Source organism: Pelobates fuscus, chromosome 3 (assembly GCF_036172605.1).
Source record: "Pelobates fuscus isolate aPelFus1 chromosome 3, aPelFus1.pri, whole genome shotgun sequence".
Taxonomy (NCBI): Eukaryota; Metazoa; Chordata; class Amphibia; order Anura; family Pelobatidae; genus Pelobates; species Pelobates fuscus.
The window spans coordinates 76,468,631-76,490,677 of NC_086319.1; the positions used below are offsets into that span (position 1 = coordinate 76,468,631).

The window sequence follows — 22,047 nt, forward strand, 5'->3', positions numbered from 1 at the left end:
TTATTTATTGCTTTTTTTAAATTATTTTTTTATTTTATTTTTTGCAGCCCTAGCTACACATCCTCTGAGGTTTCCTAAACACTTCCTGAAGAATACAATATACAAAATAATTTAAAGATATCTAGCACCACAGAAACAATAACCAGTGCAGCACAAATTTACAAAAACACTTATACATACATGGAAATCTTGAGCACAAATAAGGTGATAGCGCACAAATGGTAGATGTAGTTCACGATAAATATAGGCAGAATGAAACCTATTAAAAGGAACCTAAAAATGACTTAGTGCAGAGTGTATATAGTGGCATCCGTGCAAAAAGTATAGAAGACACTCACGCATTAAAGAGCCCTTCAGGTCCTTTCAATACTCTCAGAATGATGTGGTGTGTCAGTCCAGCAGTATTTCTCTTCTATATTGGAGGTAAGGAACCAATAAAATAATAATATGCTTTATTACATAATATTAAAACACAACAAATTCCAAGGTAAATTAATCAGCACAACGTATTTTGACCGAAAATGGTCTTCCTCTGGTGCATATACCTACAGCGTTCCAGTTCTCTAATTTATATATATAAATAAACTATAAAATCCAGGACAGGTGTAACATTGTTAAAGCCAAAATATGGTTATATTCGGGGTGATCCACCATTCATCATCAGGCGCAGATTGTCAGTTAATCAACCACATCCAATCCCAAACCTCCCAACGTGTCGAAGACCCACCCACAATTGTGCCATCATTGTTCCGCCTTTTACGTCTATTCTTTGTGTCGGACAGGGATCTTTAGGATGGCGCTCCGTTCGTTTCTTGTCATGTGTACTCCATACTTCATCACGTAATCCTGATGACATCATACGTCCTTGCCTGGAACTGGGACCACATGTTCCTTAAGTCCTCAGCCGCATATAAAATAAGGGAACAGCTATGGGCAAAAATGTCGGACTGGTGGTTATCTAAAAAATGCTTTGATTAATAAAACCCTTCTTAATATTCCTGATATGCTCGTTTATACGAACTTTTAGGGTCTAGATCTAGATGTTCTGCCCATGTACTGTTGGCCACACTGACCTTTAAAACTTTGTATAAACGAGCATATCGGGAATATTAAGAAGGGTTTTTATTAATCATAGTGTTTTAAAGCATTTTTTTAAGGGAAAGTAATTGAATATTGAAATATTGTGAAGAGGGCACAGTAAACATAATTTGTAAATGTCATTCTGTAGTAAATTTTGCTCTCACTAAATCAGATTTAATGTTAACAGGACAGCAAAATTCGTGAACAGTTTCAGAAATTTCTGTCTGCAAATGGACATCTATTTGGGCTAAATCCTCCCATAAACATTGTGCAGTTGGGCTTATGTCAGCCTGAAGACTCTGACATCTACAGACAGGCACTCCAGCAAGCCAAGGAAGAACTCAAAAATGGGGGTTTCTATGTCAACTGGCTGTAAGTTTTGTAGGTTATTGGTGCATAATCTTTTTTTTTTTTTTAACAGAGATGCAAATTATTTACATGACATAAGCTTGGTGGCTAATTCAAGAGCTTTAAAACTAACTCACGGTCCCATTCTTCAATTCTGATATATACTGATCTATAACTACTATTATGTAAAAGACTTTAATTAAATTTCTCCTGGTTTCGGATGGGTTTCCAATGAACTTGCTGTGCATGTTTGTATTCAGAAACCTAACAAAGTCACATAGCCTTGGATATCTATGGCATTAAAACCTGATTTTTTTCTAATATTCAAGAGGTTAAAATTTCATGTTTAATTTTTTTGCTGTTGTCTAAAAAGTCAATTTTTACGTTTTTTTTTTTGTTTAGAAACAAACGGAACATGGAGAGCCTGCCCATTCTGACTGTGCGTCCACACACAGAGGCAGTGTACCATGCGTGCTTTTCTTCTGATGGACAGAGAATTGCGTCTTGTGGAGTTGATAAAACCTTTCAGGTAATTTAACAAATGACTCTCCATTTCATAACGTCCGAGGACATCCCATTAGGGAGCTGCATTAACGCCTATTATTAATGATAGGTTGCCCTTAATGTTGGTAATCTCTCCTGAAACATTTCTTTTTAGTGTATTTTTGTACATTTACCCTTAAATGAGCGCTTCTCAGCTGGATGCCTCATATAAATGTATTCCTTATTGGAAGAATTTGTGTTAACAGTGAAATCTTTACGATGGACGAACGTGCCTTAATGTGAACCTTTTATTTCAACAGTTTTTACAACTATTTTAGTCATCTTTTCTCCACGCAGATATCTTCTATCTAGACAAGTTAGTCAGAGGGGTTTATTCATTAAATAAGAAATTGGGTCGAGCTGGCTGCACAGTTTTAAACAGGGCAATTGTATAAATGCATTTATCTAGTGTACATATTGGGGGTGCATTGTTTATAAATTAATTAGTGCTTTAAGTTCAGTTTTACGTTGGGCAAACAAAGCCGAATGCAAAACCAGGTTGACATTTTCATCTGACGTTCCTTCTTTCCTTCCTTTCTTTAATTTTTCCTTAGAATTGTATTTCAAAATAGCCAAACATGAAAACATACCTGTCTTTGGTGAAGTTTTCCAATTCAGATATTTTGACCTCAAGCTTGAAATTCACCTTTAATTCTCGACAGTTAGTGAATAACACTTTGAATGTGTCTATTAAACAAAGTAATTTGATGAGGTTTATATGTTGTGCAGTACACAATTCTACTTCTTAAAAGTATGCTGTCAGCACATTAATTATTATTATAATATTATGTAAAATATACCCTTTGTGTGTATCCTTTTGTAATACATATATATCGTAAATATCTCTTTTCTGTGCACCTTCTGGTCTACCTTTGGTCTGTGGTAGCGGCTATCTTTAAATCTTGTTTGGTTGGAAGTACCACTTACCCATCCATACCCATCCATAGACAATACAGGTAACTGTGAGCTTCTACATGTTTAGGGATCTCGATGTGACGTGCAAGCAATGGGCATTTCAATAACATCCGTCTAGCTGCTTTCAGCTGTTCAGATTGCACACCTTCAGTCGATTAAGTGGTGATACTGACCAATGTGGACGTAAAATGTACCATACAGATTACAACCTGTTGTAGAAGTCACGGTGCTAGTAAGCTATGTGCACCTTTCTCACGTTCTGTATAAACACTGTGGGGCCCCCCAGGCACCAGTGGCTCAGAACACATTTTCCATATTGCTAATGTGGAATTTACACTTCCACTTTAGCAATATCAGTTTCACTTATATTTGGTAAGCAGTGATTGGCTGAGAGTGTCTTCTCACATTGGACTGAGACAGAACTAGAGATGCTCCTTGTAGACTACTAGCACCAGCAGCGGTAATGGTGATTAGGGTGACCCTTTTTATGATTGCCATCTCCATGGGGCAAGGGAAAAGAAGAAGATGCAATATAAAATATGTGATTCTTTCATTTTAAATAGTAGAAATGGTAGATTTTTATTTATCAGGAATATGAATAAAGCTGCAGTGCGCAGAGCATCTTAAATGTAACGGACTTCTAACCCCCTTTTCTATTTCTCTTTTCACGCCAGGTTTTTAAAAGTGAAACAGGAGAGATCCTATTTCAGGTAGACGCTCATGAGGACGACGTGTTATGCTGTGCGTTCTCCGCTGACAATAAGTTAATAGCTACTTGCTCAGCAGATAAGAAAGTGAAAGTGAGTAGAATGTTCAGATCGGTGTGCCTGTGTTTTATCCATGAACAATTCATTGATGGAGGCTATGTGACAATCATTATCAGGCCTTTAATACATTCTCCTGCCCATTTTTATTGCCTGTGCCAGTAAAAAGGGAGGGAAAGCAAGGGTTGGTCCACACCTATGTGTATGCATTATATGTTATAAATAATATTTGCCGTTAAATGTCCCTTGTTTGAAGCAGAATGCCAAGACTGTATGCATCTGTTGTGCCATTGTCAGAAACATGTGGCTGGGCTCACTCTGCCAGTCCTGGAAAGCTCCATAAACCCCTGCACATGTAAGTGCTTGTCATCGATGGAAGGTCTGTGTTCCTATGGATGCAGTTCAATATATTTTTCCCAAGAGCCTGCTTATGTTTCTGTGGGAGAGCTATATGTTCCATCTTGCTTTTGGGGGAGAGAGGCAAGATGTGATGCCAAAGTGCTAATTATGTTTGTATTTCTTTTTTATTTTTTGTTTAATTTAAATTTTATTGATATTCCACAATGCAGGTTATGCAGGTTATGCAGGGGGAGGTAGGTTCCATTGTATACAACATTGTTAAGATAGACATTGGTTTCTATGTAACTTTCCATGGTATTACCGCAAATGTTGTCCTTGTAGTCTGTCTTTCATTGAACCTTGATGGAGGGTTGCTTAACTGGGGTCCCGGGTATTCCGGGGGGTGAGGTATAAGGGGGGGGGGGGGGGAGGGGTACAAGGTGTCTCCCAATATCAATCAAATCAATTTCAAACAGATTGTGGTTGATTCCGTATCTGTGTCCAGTGTTTTAGCCAGGGTTCCCATATGCTTAGGTAGCTATTATATTTGCCTAATGTGGACCAATATAGTAATTCCATTTCTTTCATGTGTTCTACCCTTTCTATCCATTGATTAACTGAGGGTGATACTGTTTGTCTCCAGTAAGTCGGTATAAGGTTGTTTATCTTCTCCCAGAAGCAGCCATAGCAGACTCTGACTCTTCATACATTGGCAAGATTGCGGCCAACCCAGGAGAACTTGGGAGGGGGTTAAGGAGTGCGCCACCCTTAGGATATCATTAATTTTGGATATTACGTCCGACCAATAGGTTTTTATTTGTGGACAAAACCACCACAGGTGCCCCATACTGCCCACATCTCCCTCGCATCTCCAGCATTTATCACTGACTGTTGGCCAATATAAATGGAGTAGGTCTGGAGTCCTATACCAGCGCGTAATGCGCTTATAGAAAGACTTGCGTCTCGATAGGCTAATGGAAGTGTGCATGGGTTTTGTGAAGACATATGCCCAGTCCTGGTGTCCCTATTAGTTTTATTATAGTTTGTGCCCTACTGCCCCTAATATATCTGGGTTTTGGTTTAATGGATATAGGGCGGAGATGCCTGGTGACAAGTTCCATGTGGTTTTGTGTAGTCTCCATTTCTTAAGGATGTGGGGGATAAGAGGGTGAGTTGTGTTTGCTATTTGCTGTAGTTGGCATGTTTGCCAGGGGAGGGATGAGAGGGGGACTTGTGCATAGCTTTGTTCTATGTCATACCACGCTTTTTTGTGCGTTGCATCTGTCCATTCCTTTATTCTAGTGAAAAGGACGGCTATATAGTAGTTCTACATATGGGGTAATCCAATACCTCCCTTCTTTTTGTCCCTTGTGAGTGTTTCATATGCCAATCGGGATTTTTTTATTTCCCCAAATAAACGAGAGGAAGATTTTTTTCAGTGTGTGGAAAAACGAGCGTCTGAGCTCAATGGGGAGCGTTTGAAATAAGTATAGGATTTTTGGTAGTATCATCATCTTGATTATGTTGACCCTTCCAAAAAGGGAGAAGTGTGGTTTGTCCCATTGTTTCAGTTGCGATTCAATTTTAGCCAATAGAGGGATATAGTTCAGTCTGTAAAGGCCCGTGGTGGTGGGTGTTATTTTAACGCCTAAGTACGTGAGGCCTGTGTTTGCCCATTTATATGGGTAATTGTGGCTTATGTGCTTATGTTGAGTCGGGTTTAAGTTTATTCCCATTAGTTCAGACTTATCGGCGTTTATCTTGAAATTCGAGTATGTACTAAAGTATTCTATTTCTTTTTGGAGATGTGGAAGGGAACGGTCTGGGTGTGTGAGGGTTAGGAGCACGTCCTCTGCGAAGGCAAATACTTTCACCTCCTGTCCACCTGTGCTGAAGCCTGTTATGTTGCTATTTGCCCTGATGGCATTTAGGAATGGTTCCACTACCAGAACGAACAGGAGTGGCGACAAAGGGCACCCCTGTCTCGTACCGTTGCCTATGGTAAAGGGGGGGAGTTTTGCCCATTGACTCTAACTGTGGCCGATGGTCCCTTATACAGTGTCCTCACCCATTGTATGTAATTGGGGCCTAGTCCTATAGTTTCCAGGGTGGTAAAGAGGAAGGTCCAGTCTACTCGGTCGAACGCTTTTTCGGCGTCGACCGAGAGAAGTATTGTTGATTTCTTGGTGAGAGAGGCACCGTGTATAATGTTGAGAACTCGGGTGGTATTGTCTCTCGCCTCTCTGCCGGGGATAAATCCTGCTTGGTCTGTATGGACCAAGTCGGGCAAAAGTGTCTTGAGTCGATTGGCAAGGATTTTTGCGACGAGTTTAATGTCGAGGTTGATCAGGGAGATGGGTCTATAGCTGCTACATATGCTCTGGTCTTTGCCAGGTTTAGGCAGGATGGTGATCGATGCTTTCAGCATTGGGGGTGGCAATTCTGGAGCGGTTAGCAGGCTGTTAAGGACCTCTAAGTAGTGGGGGGTCAAGATGTGTTGGAAAGATTGGTAGTATCTGGCTGTTAGGCCATCGGGTCCCGGGCTTTTACCTTTAGGAAGAGTTTTTATTGCATTTTGCAATTCCTCCAGTTGGATATGTGAGTCCAAGATGGTTGATTGGTGAGCGTCTATAGTTTTGGGGGTATGGGAGGAGATATATGTTTTAATGTCGTGAATGGGGCTTCTCAGTTGGTCTAGATTATATAGATTACTATAATAGTCCCTGAAGGTTTCGGCTATGTCCTCGGTTTTGTCTTTGCGTGTGCCGTCCCGTGCCTTTATGTGGGATATTTATGTTTTTTTGGTGTTTTTCTTTCAGGGCTCTAGCTAGGTATTTCCCACTCCTATTGCCGTGTGCATAATATGTCCCCCTTGTTAGGAGTACTGCTCTATGGGCCTTCATCGTAAGGATATTGCGTAGATCAATTCTTAGTGCTGTTAGTGTGTTGTACGCTTCTACTGACGGGTCTGTTTTATGTATTGTTTCAGCCCTAGAAATTGCTTCTGTGAGTGATTTGACCTTCGCTAGGTGTTCTTTCTTTATGCGTGTTCCCCACTTAATCAGTATGCCTCGGGTAATACCTTTGTGTGCCTCCCACACCCAGGTGTCTGCAGTATCTTTATTCTTGTTTTCCAGAAAATATCTAGGGAGGGATTCATTGAGGTCATCAGTCACTCTAGAGTTGTCTAGTAGCGATTCATTTATTCGCCACAAAATGACCGGTGTGCACATTCCTGTAATAGATAGTGTAAGGAATACCGGGGCATGGTCAGACCATGTGATATGGACTATTGATGCCTCCTTCAGCAAATGTAGATGTCTATGTTCCAGAAAGAACATATCCAGTCTGGAATAGCTATGTGTAACCTGTGAGTAGTAACTGTAGTCCTTCTCTTGTGGGTGAGCTATTCTCCAGTAATCCACCAGTTGGTGGGCATGGAGTGATCTCTGGAACAAAGCCCTTTGGTGTTTCTGTGTATCCCTACTGGCTGTAGAACTATCTGTGGAGTGGTCTAGGACCATGTTCCAGTCCCCACCCAGAACCGTTATTCCGTCAGAAATTTTTTGTCTTTTTTCTAAGGCATGAATTGATAAAAGCTACTTGCTTGGTATTTGGGGCATATATAGTTGCCAGCATCAATAAGGTGTTGTTTAGCGTGCCTTTAATGAATAAGTACCTCCCTAAGGGGTCAGTTTCGGTTGCACTCAGGGTAAAGACTATACGTGATGCTATTAGAATAGCTACTCCCCTTGCTTTCCCCCCTTGGTAGTTACTATAGAATGCTTGTCCTATCATGTTTTTCCATAGTTTGGGGGTTTGGTTCCCTTTAAAGTGTGTTTCCTGCAAGAAAACAATATCAGCCCGTTGTCTGTCAATTTCCTGGGTTAGTACTGTGCGTTTCTCTGGAGTATTGAGTCCCCTAACATTGAGGGACATTATTTTAATATCAGCCATTAAGAAATGAGCGGAAATGACGGTGTGTCACCTCTAGGGGGTGGTGTCTACACTTGTACCTTGTGGGGGTAAGGGAATGTGTGGGGGGTCTCAAACTTGGAATAATATGTACATTCAGCATGTAAGTAACATGCATCTGCCAGATGGTGTCTAGCGCGCTAGGCTCAGTGTGAGTCCTGCGGGCTTTCTGCGGCACCTCTTGGGGGTTACGAGGACTTGGGTGTCCAGAACGTGTGGCCTGTAATCTGGACAGTAAACTCATGGTTCTAAATGCGTATCTAACTATGGTATCATACAATAACTCGGAATAAGTCCGAAATGTGGGTTTCTGTCCCCTAATTTCCACGCAGCCGTGGCCCAGCTCCCAAGGGGGTACAGTATAAATATGGAAAACTTTAAACAATATGTGAATTGCGACATATGACGTAAAATGTTCAGGTATAAGAGAGAGCATCTAGGTGCTTCCAAAAGGTAAGTATAAGCAATAAAGGATATATTAGGTCCCTCATATGTTCCTTGCCCGATGGGGTACGTCTTCCACGTTTTCTTAGGGTTCTTTGCCGTTTGGTTCCCTGGGATGGGTATGATGTCTGTTCCTGTGGCAACCCAGTCCAGTCCTCTACTGTGACCTTTGGAAGTCTTAGGGCTTACTTGAAAGCTGGGATGTCTGCGGGTGTGGAGATAGAGTATCTTTTCCCCTGCTGTGTAACCACCAGAGCGAAGGGATATGCCCATCTGTACTTAATGTTGTTATCCGAGAGGGCTGTTGTTATGGGCCGAAGTGCTCTCCTCGCTATGAGAGTTGATTGTGCCAAGTCCTGGAAAATCAGCACTTTATGGTCACCATGTTTAATGTCTCTGAGGCGCCTGTTTTTTTGTAGAATTGCTTCTTTGAACGGGAAATGGTGTATTCTACAGATAATATCCCTCGGTTTTTCATGTGGTAGTGCTCGTGGTCTAATCGCTCTATGTGCGCGGTCAAATTTATTGACAGTGTCCAGAGGCCTGTCCAACATTTTGTTAAAGAGGCCTGTGAGGAGGAGGATAATATCCTCTGTTTCTCCCTCCTGAGTTTCTGGGAGACCCCTTATCCTAAGGTTATTTCTCCTTCCTCTATTGTCTAGATCTTCTAGTTTCCTTTGCAGGAATAATATGGCCTCATTGTGGGTTTGTTGGAGGGATTGGATATTTGTGATATGCAAAGCTGTTGTTTCCCCCTCTTCTTCCAGAGTTTGGACTCTATGGCCTATATGACTTACCTCCTCGTGGAGCGATTGTATTTTGTCCCCAAAACTCCTCTCCATCTTAGAAAACATTGATTCCAAATCTTGTTTAGATGGTAGTTGTGAGAGTAGAGATTTTAGATCGCTGCCATCTAAGGAGACATCAGAGGCCGCAGGGCTGGATGGTGCGCTGTGTGTGGGAGATTTCTCCGTCGCCGCCATCTTGGATTTACGGTCTGTCTCCGATTTTTCTCCGAAATACTTTCTAAGAGAGGTTTTCGATGAGGTAAGTGATGTGGCTGGGGTGGTGTTAGTCTGTGCTCTCGATTTCTTTGATGCCATGTCGCCTTAACTGCCGGGATTGCTGTTTATGAGGCCAGTTCTTGACGGAGCTCGGCTCTCACGTGGCCATTCACTCCGGCGTCCAAGCCACGCCCCCATGTTTGTATTTTTTGCCAAATACTTTGCATATAACATTATGTTAAATCAAATAGATGATTACATTCACCTTGTTTAGTGTAACACTTTACATGTATGTATTTGATTAAAATTTTCATCTGTGTCCTAACAGTTACAGTGCTTTGTTTACCACTGAAAGACTTAAAGGGTTGAGATGAATCATTGTCTTTGTGTGTCTTCGTGGCCTACCTATGCTATACTCCACCTATTGCTATTCTAGAACCATAAACACCATCACATAACCCTGTTTAACAGCATGAATGCAGAGATTACAAAATAACCATGTTAAGACTCACCAATGGAATCTGACTACTGGTCCCATGTTTCCAGTTACCTTTTTTTAAATAATGTTTTGCACCATTTTAAGAACCTCATCACCTATATATCTACATACAAAACCGCTTATTTACCAATAAGTGCCCTGATATGTGGAAACCTGTTCCAGTAACGAAGACATTGTTGATGTTTTGTTGATCTCTGATTGGTTGTAGATTTGGAACTCTCATACAGGAAAACTAATAAGGGAGTATGATGAACATTCAGAGGCAGTGACCTGCTGCCAGTTCACTAATGGAACCTCGCCGTCGCTGCTTGCCACTTGTTCCCATGACGGCTTGCTCAAGGTATGAATAACCAGTGCTTGCACGGGACAATTGATTTATTGTCACCTGATATATTCACTCTATATAATGAGACAGGAAACGAAAGGGACCAAAGAAAGGTTTCATTACCAAAACTCTGCTTAACTTGAAACGGGAATTTCTACTCACTAGGGCTGATTTGTTTTATCAATATGGTCTGGCTAAGAGGTGTGTCTTGCAGGTATCAGTACATCTAAAATATATGTCATAAATTAGTCTGGAAGTGTATTTTAAAAAGATGGCGTGTATATTCATTCCTATTTCCCCTGCCGAAGGTGCATATCAGATTGCACCGAAACGCGCGTCGGGCGTTTTGCTTTGAGTGTTTTTAGGGTACTTACCACCATGCACTATGGGATGTCTATTTGATATATATACATGCCTTATTTTCACTAATTTTCATTTGTTTTTCACTCTTTATTTTCTGACTCCTCTACCTATCTAGTCGGCTGTTTGATTTTACCTTGCTGTCCTACTTTCTTAACTACAACATTTTTCTATTTTTTTATACTTATTGGTTCCTCATGACATAGTATAGTGATTTACTCGCCAAATATATACCGGTAGTAAGACCTAAATAGACAAGGACTAATAGTCTAACCTCTAGTTTACCCTTGTAATATACATTGGTTGTAACAATTTAACCCCTTGTCTACCTCCCTAGACTGATTCATTCTCCCATTGAATTATCTTTTTACAAGGGGGCAGTTTCTGTGCTATAAATAAGCCTATCTAATGAAACTTGTACATTAATATTTTAAGCACTTCTCTAGATGATCCAATGGTTAGCTATAGTTGATAGTAGATAGAGGAGTAGCATTATAAGGCTAGTATAGATCACCTGCACTTGAGATATGTGTCTTGTGATTGTACTGATCCATTTAGAGCTGATTACGATTCCATTTACTTTAAGATACTGATTATACCTTTCCAGACTTCACTTGTCGACTTAGTAGTGGAGTAGGTGAATCCTTCTATGTTATATTGTACAGGGTTAGGCCTTTGTACACAACTAGAGTGTCTAAACTGGTGAATAGATCCTAGAAACTAGTCTCTTGGGTAACTTATTTTTCGTTGATTGTATTCATTCTATAGAGATCATTGAATCCTATATGACCACCGTTTCGTCTCAGTGAATTTCTGTATAAAACGCATGATTGTACAGTGAATGAATATTGAATATCTTTTTTTTAATAAACTGTTGTTGCTTTTCCTCCAAAACGCAGCTGTGGAATTCTGATCTGAAATATTGCCAGAATACACTGTTTGGTCATTCTGATTGTGTGAACCATTGCAGATATTCCCCTGACGATAAGTATTTGGCCAGTTGCTCTATGGATGGAACATTAAAGGTAAAGGTTCTAATTTTGCTTTTCTTAGTTGAGGTTTAAGTGCATGGCTTAATGATATTTAAAGGGGCACTTCTGTTGCCTAAAGAACTTCAGCTTGCTGAAATGCTTCATGGGTTAACTTCATGTCCCCTGTGATGTACCTTATAGAAGTGCCAATTTCAAGAATATTTGGCACATTTATAAGCTCCCTAAGTAACACCGCTCAGCTATATAGTAGACAGCTGGGAAGGTTTCATTTCTTTCTCACTTTGAAGTCCATAGTTGAAGTAAGAAGCATCGTTGGCGAATCGCAGCAATTGACACAACTTTGCCATGTGTCGCAGTACTTTTCTATAAGAAGCATCTGAATGGATACAAGTCATCAGTAATAAAATCACAGAAGATGAATCCACACTACAGTGAGGGGAATAAAGCTCATTGGAATAAATCCTTATCAATAGGTGTTAAAGGGATGCTGTCACTTCCTAGAATTTATAACATGTGTATGCCTATATTTAACACATAAGTATTTACGAGGTATGGAAATTAAAATGTAACGTAGAAATCCACAGTTTATCTTGATCTGTAGAACCAGATTTGTAGTCCGTTTAGTAGTTGTGCTGTTAACGTTACTGCCCCTGTAAACAAACATCCAAAGTTATCTATGAAAAAAAGCACTTTGTAACAAATCCACAGCTGACGTTTCGGGATTTACATGTGTCATTTGATGGGGAAGGCCATTCTGTGTTGCTCTTCAGGAAAGAAAAATGGTTAAGTAAATGACAAAATAACTTGTCTTAAAATGTGGGGGTAAAAACAACAGAAAAAAATTGATTAAGATGAGCCTGTGATGTAGTATGTAACAAAAAATAAATATATATATAAATATATAATTTCCTAAAGTCAAATACATTTTGTCAGTAGTGCAACTTGAAGAATACTGCATTGAGGACAATGTGTTTACTAGATTATGTATCTGTCTCACGTTGCTCTTCATTATTTACAGATTTGGGACGTATCCTCTGCTAACGAGCATCAGTCTATCGATGTTAAAACAGACTATCAGACAAATGATGGATCACAGATTCTGCTAAAATGTTGTTGTTGGTCGAATGATGGCAGTAAAGTAATGGTAACAGCACGTCATTACCTCTATGTAAGTAATTGTTTTTTTGTTTTTAAATACATATAAATAAACCAGCATTTGTGTAGTTATAGTTTGATGTACACGTGCAGTAAAACGCTTCTGTCCTGCTTGCAAAAAATAATTATTTCAAAAGAAGTTCGATTACAATGGTTAGCTCTCCGGGAAGCACAGCGGGATTCGTTTAGAGTCCATTCAAGTAATAACGTGGCTATCTTCTATCCAGAAAATGAGCAGTAAATCACAGTGGTCAAATTATGGAGAACTGATAAGGGGAGTGAAAAATGAAAGCCAACTTAGTGGAGCTGGAATAAAATGATCTGGATAATATTTCCAAATCTGCTATTGTGGCCCTCAGTTTGCAATTCCATTGTTAACTTTCTACAAATTAACAATTTCTACGCCTATATATATCTAAAGGTGAGGCCTTAGTTTTTATAGTTTATTTTGGGACCTACGTATCTATGTTTTTCGTGGAATTTGGCATTTTTCATGAGTATAACTGTTTTACAATGGCACTCACAGTCTAAAGAGAGGATTTACTATGTACTAATAAATTATTATTTTTTTTAAATGAATAACACCTCTCATATATATATATAGGCACTCAAAGATAAAAAACAAACAAAACCTATAATTTATTATATATTATTTATTTTGTATCATTTCAGTTTAAAAAAAAAAAAAAAACCTTTATGAAGACAACGTTACAAATAAAAACACACATCTATTTATACTGTAAACCAAATGTACCCCCTGTTACCGTTCATGAGTGCCTGAACTGACGCATTCCCAGCGATATGCACAGTAGTAGATTGTAGCAGAACCGTCAATGCCTCCTCCATTTTTTGTGTACTATATAGCAGTGTAGCTGGTACAACAGGACATCCCACTTCGAACACCACTTGTGATAAGGCCTCTGCAGGAACTACCACTCCAATGCATTTTCAGGATGTATATTTACAAAACCAACAGTTTTTAACATCCGGGGCACAATTTCCCCTTAAGACATAAATCAAACCAAAAGCAAACAAAAACCAACTCCTGTTAGGATACTAACTAAACAAACTAACTAAAGTATTTCCTTTCTAGCAGTACCTCCCAGCTAAGATGGATCCTAGTCACAAAACAGCAATTAAAGATCACAAAGGTTTTCTTACCACTAGGGCTCCTTTTCACACTATCTCTCTGTGTCTGTGATCAGCAGCCTAGTGAGAAAATCTCAGCTGGCTAAATAGGACCGGGCGGTGTAAATTAAGTAGCAGCTGCTAAAAGTATTAACCCTAGAAGCAGTGAAAAACTGCACTTTCCATACGTTAAATTTCACATCATCATCAGCTAGATAAGGGCATACCATGGGAACCTGGGCTCCTACATGGCTTGACCAAAAAAAGCAAGAATATGTAGTGATAATGGTGTAAAGAATGCCACTTTAAAGCATATACCTTTTTTGCCATTGACATGGTTGCCTTTATAGAACTGTGCGATGTTATCCAACTGTGCGATGTTATCCATACATCTTAAACAGGTTGGACTTTATTGGAGCTATACATTTATCTTTTTTAATATAAATTAATCTCACACTCCTCCTCTTCGAACTTTGCTCTTAGCAGGGGTTATGGGAGGTTTTTACTTAGCTTTGTTGAGTAATTTTGCATTGTTTATTATTTTAGAATTAAAAGCACACATTGATTTTGGTGTTTTCATTATGTTAGATTTTTGATGTGGAAACAAGTGACCTTTTTTCTGAGCTGGAAGTGTGTCATGAAAATATAATCCTATACTGTGACTTTTGTAAAACCGGTCCGTACGTAGCAATGGCGTTGTCACACTACGTTGTACAGGTAAGATTGCTTTCTTGATGACCTTGGCAATGCTTGAAATTTTCTATTTGTTAAATGCAATACATTATTTCTTTCCATTTGTTACATTTTATATTATTATTACTACTGCTACGTAAGTTCTTCAAAGTGTGTTTCAAGATATATCTTCACTTTTGCTAGGATAGCTAAAATGTTATTATAACACATGCTCTTTTTCATCCAAAAATAGCAGTATGCTTTTGTTAGAATATAATAAGAACTTTCACTTTAGTGATATTACAGAAAACCAGGCGGACATCAGACATCAGAGGGATCCTCATACTTGTCAAATCATTCAAAAGCAGTTTGACTCCATGCTGTTGGACGACACTCAGGGACAACTTTCACCATAGCCAGGGCTGGACCAAAACATTGTGCTGCCTTGGTCCAAGACTGATATGCTGCCCCCCCTCCCCTCCCCACCAAAACCACGTGCACATCCATTATGTTATGCAGTGTGTGTAGTGAATGCAGTGTCTGCGTAGTGAATGCATTGCGTGCATGTGTATAGTGGATGCAGAATGTGTTTGCTTAGTGGATGCATTGTGTGTGTGTATTGTTGATGCAGTGTGAGTGTAGTGGATGTGTCTATGTGTCACATACTTACACAGATATATACACATTGACACACATACACAGATACACACACACACACATACACACGCGAACAAACACATAGATGCACACACTGATAAACACATGGATACACATTGACACATACACATTGAATAGTACACTGACACATACACACGCTGGCCCGGGCCCCACAGCAGACAACTTAAAGTGTACAGAGGTGGCAAAATACCACCCCTGTCTAACTGGGACTAATGGACGGACCAGCTCTGACTGTAACCATTGCATTGGGCTGAAGTGGTTGTAGTGATTAGATTTCCCTTTAAATTTACTACTTTTCTGTAAGTGAATAAGGCTATCATATATGTTCTATTCTGAGAGAAAAATAAATCCATCACCACCACATCCTATAACCCGAAGAAAAAACACTGCAAACACCATAAACACGATAGCCCATTGTAGTGATTATGGTTCCCTGTCCCTCTCCCAGAATAATTTGTCCAACTGTTTTAAAATGGTTTGGCAACTTGCATTGGTCCACTGGGTGCCCACGCTTTATTAATCTTCTCCTGTGGTATGTCTCCATTAAGCTTAACACCAATATAGGACAGCACTCACTGGCTGAGCGCCCCATCACTGTTCTGCTTAGCTCAGTTGAGTACTGAGGTAAGTTTTTCATACAATTTCACAGATGGCTCAGGGAGAGCATCAGATACCTATGACATGAGTTTATATTGTTTGATAAATTGGTAATTCTACATTTAATTATTCCTTGAAGCCTTACCTGGTAACATAAGAACAAGGCGTCCTTTTAATACCCGTAAACACATATTCTTAAAGGCAGCTAGTGACATTCACTTCTCTACTTAGAAAATAACTTATTTAAAGGGCCACTCTTAAGCACCAAGGGGAAAACGTGTTTCAAGCATAAAAAAGGGGGTTCTCTCCAGCACTAAAGTCCATTCTTTCTGCAGCTCCTAAATAAATATATAAGTTACACTTTAGCATGATACATGCAAAGTGTGGAATCTTGCGGGAACAACGTTAGGATGACAGTATTGGGAGGCAGATTAAACCAGTGATCTCAGCTTATGATTGCCATTCAGAATTGGATGTTTAATGGGATCTCAGCTTATGGTTGCCATTCAGAATTGGATGTTTAATGGGGATCTCAGCTTATGGTTGCCATTCAGAATTGGATGTTTGTTTAATGGGGATCTCAGCTTATGGTTGCCATTCAGAATTGGATGTTTAATGGGGATCTTGGCTTATGGTTGCCATTCAGAATTGGATGTTTAATGGGGATCTCAGCTTATGGTTGCCATTCAGAATTGGATGTTTAATGGGGATCTCAGCTTATGGTTGCCATTCAGAATTGGATGTTTAATGGGGATCTCAGCTTATGGTTGCCATTCAGAATTGGATGTTTAATGGGGATCTCAGTTTATGATTGCCATTCAGAATTGGATGTTTAATGGGGATCTCAGCTTATGGTTGCCATTCAGAATTGGATGTTTGTTTAATGGGGATCTCCGCTTATGGTTGCCATTCAGAATTGGATGTTTAACCCCTTAAGGACACATGACATGTGTGACATGTCATGATTCCCTTTTATTCCAGAAGTTTGGTCCTTAAGGGGTTAATGGGGATCTTAGCTTATGGTTGCCATTCAGAATTGGATGTTTAATGGGATCTCAGCTTGTGGTTGCCATTCAGAATTGGATGTTTAACGTGGAAGTCTAACTTCCACTTTAACTGCACACCTGTAAAGCAGTCGAGCTGGGGAAAGCATTGATATTTGACGGAAAACTGTGGAACTGCGTAGATGTATAGCATCGAATTAACTCAACATCCCCAAAAGACGACTGAAAAGGTTCTTGCATTGTACAAATGCTATCTATTTTCATACAATCTTTTAAAATGGCATTATTACAATGAAACTGGTTGCTATTTTAGTAGAGATTATTCATACCTTGCCCTGCAGCCCTTCTATTGACCCCTAGACTGGAGCTTAGCAATTAAGGAGTGATCCCAGCAAGGCTCACAATTTTAGATCCTATGTGACTGGCCAGGTCTTGAAAGTTATTTATCAACGCAAGCACCAGTGCACTAGTAGTGAATTTGTACTCACTTGCATTTTTACTTACCACTTGCTGGTTGCAAATGGGAATTTGGAGCCCTAATTCGCAGGACTGTACGCTGTACATGGAGATTTGTCTGTGTTACAATACCGATATAATACATATTAATACATTTAAAAGATAATTTTACTGCTTCCAGTATCAAACGGCTCATGTGTGATTGCTGATTCAAAAACAATCCATCTTGGGCCTCCAGGGTGGGCATTGGCTTGCTGACGCGAGCTGCTGCAGGAACTTGCCTTACTCACCACTGATTTAATGCATGGCCCAACCGCATTGCCCGTGGTTAATTTCTCCAAGTTTTATTGTTTTAAGTTTGTGTTCTTGTGCCCCTTAGTTTTCTTATACATAGCAGTCTAATTTAACTATGCAGGGTCATTATCGTTATCATCATCATGCCAATTCCACCTCAAAAACATCGCCCTCATCCGCCCCTTTCTTACACAAGATGCTACTAAAGAGCTTGTCCATGCTCTAGTAATCTCTCGCATGGACTATTGTAACTCTCTCCTTATTGGTCTTCCCAATAGCCGTATTGCCCCGCTACTGTCTGTAATGAATGCTGCCGCCAGACTGATTTTCCTCTCTAGTCGGTCCTCTCACACCTCACCCCTCTGTCAGTCCTTACATTGGCTTCCTGTATCCTATAGGAGTCAATTCAAAGTGCTAACCCATACCTATAAAGCACTGAATAATCTTAGATCCTCTTATATCTCCTCACAGATCCATAGGTATGTCCCTTCTCGGTCTCTCTGCTCTGCCCGTGACCTTCTTCTGTCCGCTGCTCGCACCCGTACGGCCAACTCGCGCCTGTAGGACTTCTTGCGGGCAGCTCCCTTCCTATGAAATAGCCTGCCTACCACCATCAGACTCTCCCCTAGTCTTCGATCGTTTAAGAAGTGCCTTAAAACCCATCTCTTTAGGAAAGCCTATGGCCTCCCAGACTAACCTCTACCTTACATACCTGTTTCTTGCGCTCTCCTGTAGGGCAGCGCTTTACTCTCTCCTCCAGCTTTGCTTCACTCCCACCTAATTTAACTGCAATTTCCTGTCCTATTGTGTTTTATACCCCACCTCCTATAGACTGTAAGCTCTTTTGAGCAGGGCCCTCTTCCTGTAAGATTTCTTGTAATTGTCCTATTTATAGTTAAATCCCCCCTCTCATAATATTGTAAAGCGCTACGGAATCTGTTGGCGCTATATAAATGGCAATAATAATAATAAATAATAGCAAATGTCATATGCCATATCATCCTCTCTAGCAGACCTCCTTTTGATGCAGTAGTCACACCTTCGTTTGTGTTAAGCATGTCTGTTTAATAATAACTTCAAATCGGCATATAATAGTCCTCCTGTGCAACCATTTCATACTCACTTATGCCTCTCAACATGTTGTTTCTCTATCTTGTTATATACAGTAAATATGAGACAGTTTATTCAGGAGTATATCTACCTAATGTGTTTTTAACATTATATCATATGCTCTAACTGCTCTTCTCCTTCCTGTACTGTTTAACTCAATGTATCAATAAAAGAAAGGATGACAATAAAAAAATGTTTTCCCTGTTTCCTTGCATCGCTTTCTAATGGTGCAAGTACCAATTCACTTCTTTTATAAGTTTAAGAGGATGATAGATAATGCAGTTCGTATTTTCCGATGCTATGAAGGCTTCTCGTTCTGGCATACATATATGATAATATTTAACCTAATATAGTTTTCTTCCAGTGCTCTGTACTTGGACCAGCCACGGTTGGCTTTTATGGTGATGTTATTCCTTCATAAGATATAGTCATCTCTACCTCGAAAGAGACATATTTTGGGTGTAATTTAAAGAGCGAGAAGATTTGCGTACCTTTAAACTTTCTTATTCGAAAATAAAATATTTAATGAACATTTTCAAATACAGTAGGATGTTTTCTGAAAAAAAAACTCCACAGATACAAAGACTTCCGAAATGGAGCCCCAATTTTAAATAACTTAATTGCAAACTCCATATAAGATGTATCTATTAGAGTTTTGGTACTCCACGGTGCGTCTGTGCTTTATTCTGAATCCTTACAACATTGATCAGTACCGGTATTTTAATCCTTCTAGATGACACCATCCTTGCTGTGTGTTTTTATTTCTTTGTTACACTGGGTTCATAAAATCTATTCAGATACATTTTTTAACAAAATTTCTGCTTTGCAATTCCATGCATATGATGTGGGTCACTTTTGTGGCAGTATCGTTACTAAAAGTATTACTAGAATAATATGTCTTTTGCTCAAAGGATTTAATAAAAATCTCTCTCTACAAATTAGAATATACAAATCTACAGCCACTCCTGCGGTACTCAAACCAAACACTGAGCATTGTTTTGCTGAGAGATGTCCTCTTTTTTCAAGACACTCTGGGGATTGTTTGCTTGGAGGGGTGCCAACCCCAGGAAATATAATGGCGGCAGCCAGGGATACTCTGGCATAGGGAAGATTAACGATTTTGCAGCCTCATGGTTGTAGCAGTGAGTCTGCAAAACAAAACGTTTGTAGACCTCTAGAGGACTTGTCAATACAAAACAAACAGGGAATTTAAAGGTTTGAGGGAAAGGTTTGGAGAAATAATACATGGTGAAAAGGCTGATGAAAGGCCTCATGCCCTTTTCTAATAGCAATCTGATCTTCCGGTGTTCCCGATCTTTGTCTCCGTAGATATGGGATATAAACTCGAGCACCAAAATAGCGGACTTCAATGCACATTTCAGCTGGGTTTACTGTGTGGCGTTTTCTCCACAAGGGTCGTCATTCTTAACTTGCTCTGAAGACCAGATTGTGAAGGTAAGATTCTGGCTGAATGATTTTCTGTGCAAAACAAATCCGTTGTATATTAGTTAGCTTTAGATGATTCACTTGCTGGTTGGGTTATTTTAGGTTTTTCTTTAAACATTTTCTGGAAGTTCAACAGTGTCTCGAAGAGATATTGCAATAAAATGAAAACATTCTATTTTGAGTAACTACGCCTAAATTAATAGAATGTTTTACTATACGTCTTAGAGTTAAAGTGGAGGGAAGTTAATGTTTAACACCCAGAGATTTTTTACAGAGAATGCTGTCAATGTATGAAATAGCCTTCCTAACTGGTAGATGCAAATACAGGGAGAAGAGATCAAGAAAGTTTTAGGAAGCCATTGTCCTTAACAGGAAAGAAAAACCCTCTTATATTTTCAGATAGTGATTTTTTTGATTTTTGCACTCTGTTAAGCCTTAACCCCTTAAGGACACATGACATGTGTGACATGTCATGATTCCCTTTTATTCCAGAAGTTTGGTCCTTAAGGGGTTAAAGTGCTCGTTGTTTATGGCATCCCTTAATTTATCATTTTGTGACACACACTGATCTCTGTCCTCCTGCCGTGCCGTTTTCTCATGTTTTCGATAAAACATGAGTTGGCGCTTTACACTGGCAGTAAGTGAATTGCAAGTTAAACCTCAAAGATTTTGCTTTGAGATTATTTATAGTTTTGGTAATTGTATTTTTGATTTCCAAATGAATTTCATCGTGTTTCCTTGTCCCCCTTTTCAATGCACAGCTATGGGAAACGAATAAAGTTTGCAAGCCATCAGGTACAATCTTACAGCAGGAATATGACGTGGCATTCTCCGGGGATGAAGTTATTGTCCTGGTCCCTGACAAAGAACAGCGTCTTCTTGTGAGTAGTTTTCTCATCACTACCATTCCTATTTAAGAATTTTCAGATACATCTGGTTAGTACATCCTTTATGTTTAATTATTTTTTTTTTTTTTTAAATTCTTTATTTTTGGAGTACTTAAACATGTAACACGTGCATATGAGGTACCCCAAAGGCAATCCTCTTGCAATACAATAACATTCAGTACAGTAGGGTATATAATAAGACATACACAGTACATTTTTTTTTTTTTTTTTTAAATAGAGTACGTGGAGGTGCTATGTTTTTGGCAGGTTCAATCAGACTCCTCATCGCGCAAGGTCGTGGAAAGTTGGTTACCTCCGTTGAACGCGTTGGTTCTTGCTTACACCTATCTTGGTACATAAGTCTGCATAACTGTCTCTCGTGTCTATGGTTTGTTGTACAGATTCTAGGTAGGGCGAAGGCAGGATGGTACATCATGTGCTGTATGCGTATCTGATATGTTGAAAGTGGTCACGGGGGTTATTTAGGTATGTGTATATGTTCAGGCATATACATATATCTGTACATAAGTTTACATGTATAATGGAATAAGGTTTTTATCTCAGTAGCTTCATACATTTTGTTTGACAGAAGGTATGCAGATCGTTTCAAGCACTTATCACACATGCTCTAGTAACATAGCCAATTCTAAAGAGTGGCCTGTAAGGAGGCCAGGATAGTAGGGGAGAGTAAGAGGGGGAGGAGTGGGATTGGGGGTAGGTACAGGGTACACCCGGCTCAGGGCGAGCCGCCCGGGCGGGCCTCGTCTGTCGAGTCGTAGAGTGTGTGAGTCTGGTCGGTTACGATACTGTCAACGGTTGGTGTAGTCTTCCCATGGTTCCCAAATTTTGATGAAAAGTGGGTAGGTGTCCCTAACTTGTGCAGTCAATCTATCCATGAGGTGGGCCTCCTTGACATTTCGGGTAACATCGGTCAGTTGTGGCAAGTCAATTTGTAACCAGTGTTGAGCCATGGCTCTTCTGGCGGCCAGCGTAATTTTATTGAGCAATTTCTGTTCTTTACTGAGCAAATTG

The 22,047-nt window shown here is 39.7% G+C and overlaps 1 protein-coding gene across 2 annotated transcripts in view; it reads left to right on the forward strand.

The window, feature by feature from the left end:
• Positions 1-22,047, forward strand: part of APAF1 (apoptotic peptidase activating factor 1) — an 82,182-nt gene that overhangs the window by 38,400 nt on the left and 21,735 nt on the right. For both annotated transcript variants that reach the window (XM_063447239.1, XM_063447240.1), the window contains exons 12-20: positions 1,268-1,452; positions 1,831-1,957; positions 3,561-3,686; positions 10,120-10,251; positions 11,496-11,621; positions 12,607-12,756; positions 14,460-14,588; positions 20,012-20,137; positions 20,890-21,009. In XM_063447239.1, coding sequence (XP_063303309.1) covers positions 1,268-1,452; positions 1,831-1,957; positions 3,561-3,686; positions 10,120-10,251; positions 11,496-11,621; positions 12,607-12,756; positions 14,460-14,588; positions 20,012-20,137; positions 20,890-21,009 — 1,221 coding nt within the window. The remainder of the gene's footprint in view (positions 1-1,267; positions 1,453-1,830; positions 1,958-3,560; positions 3,687-10,119; positions 10,252-11,495; positions 11,622-12,606; positions 12,757-14,459; positions 14,589-20,011; positions 20,138-20,889; positions 21,010-22,047) is intronic.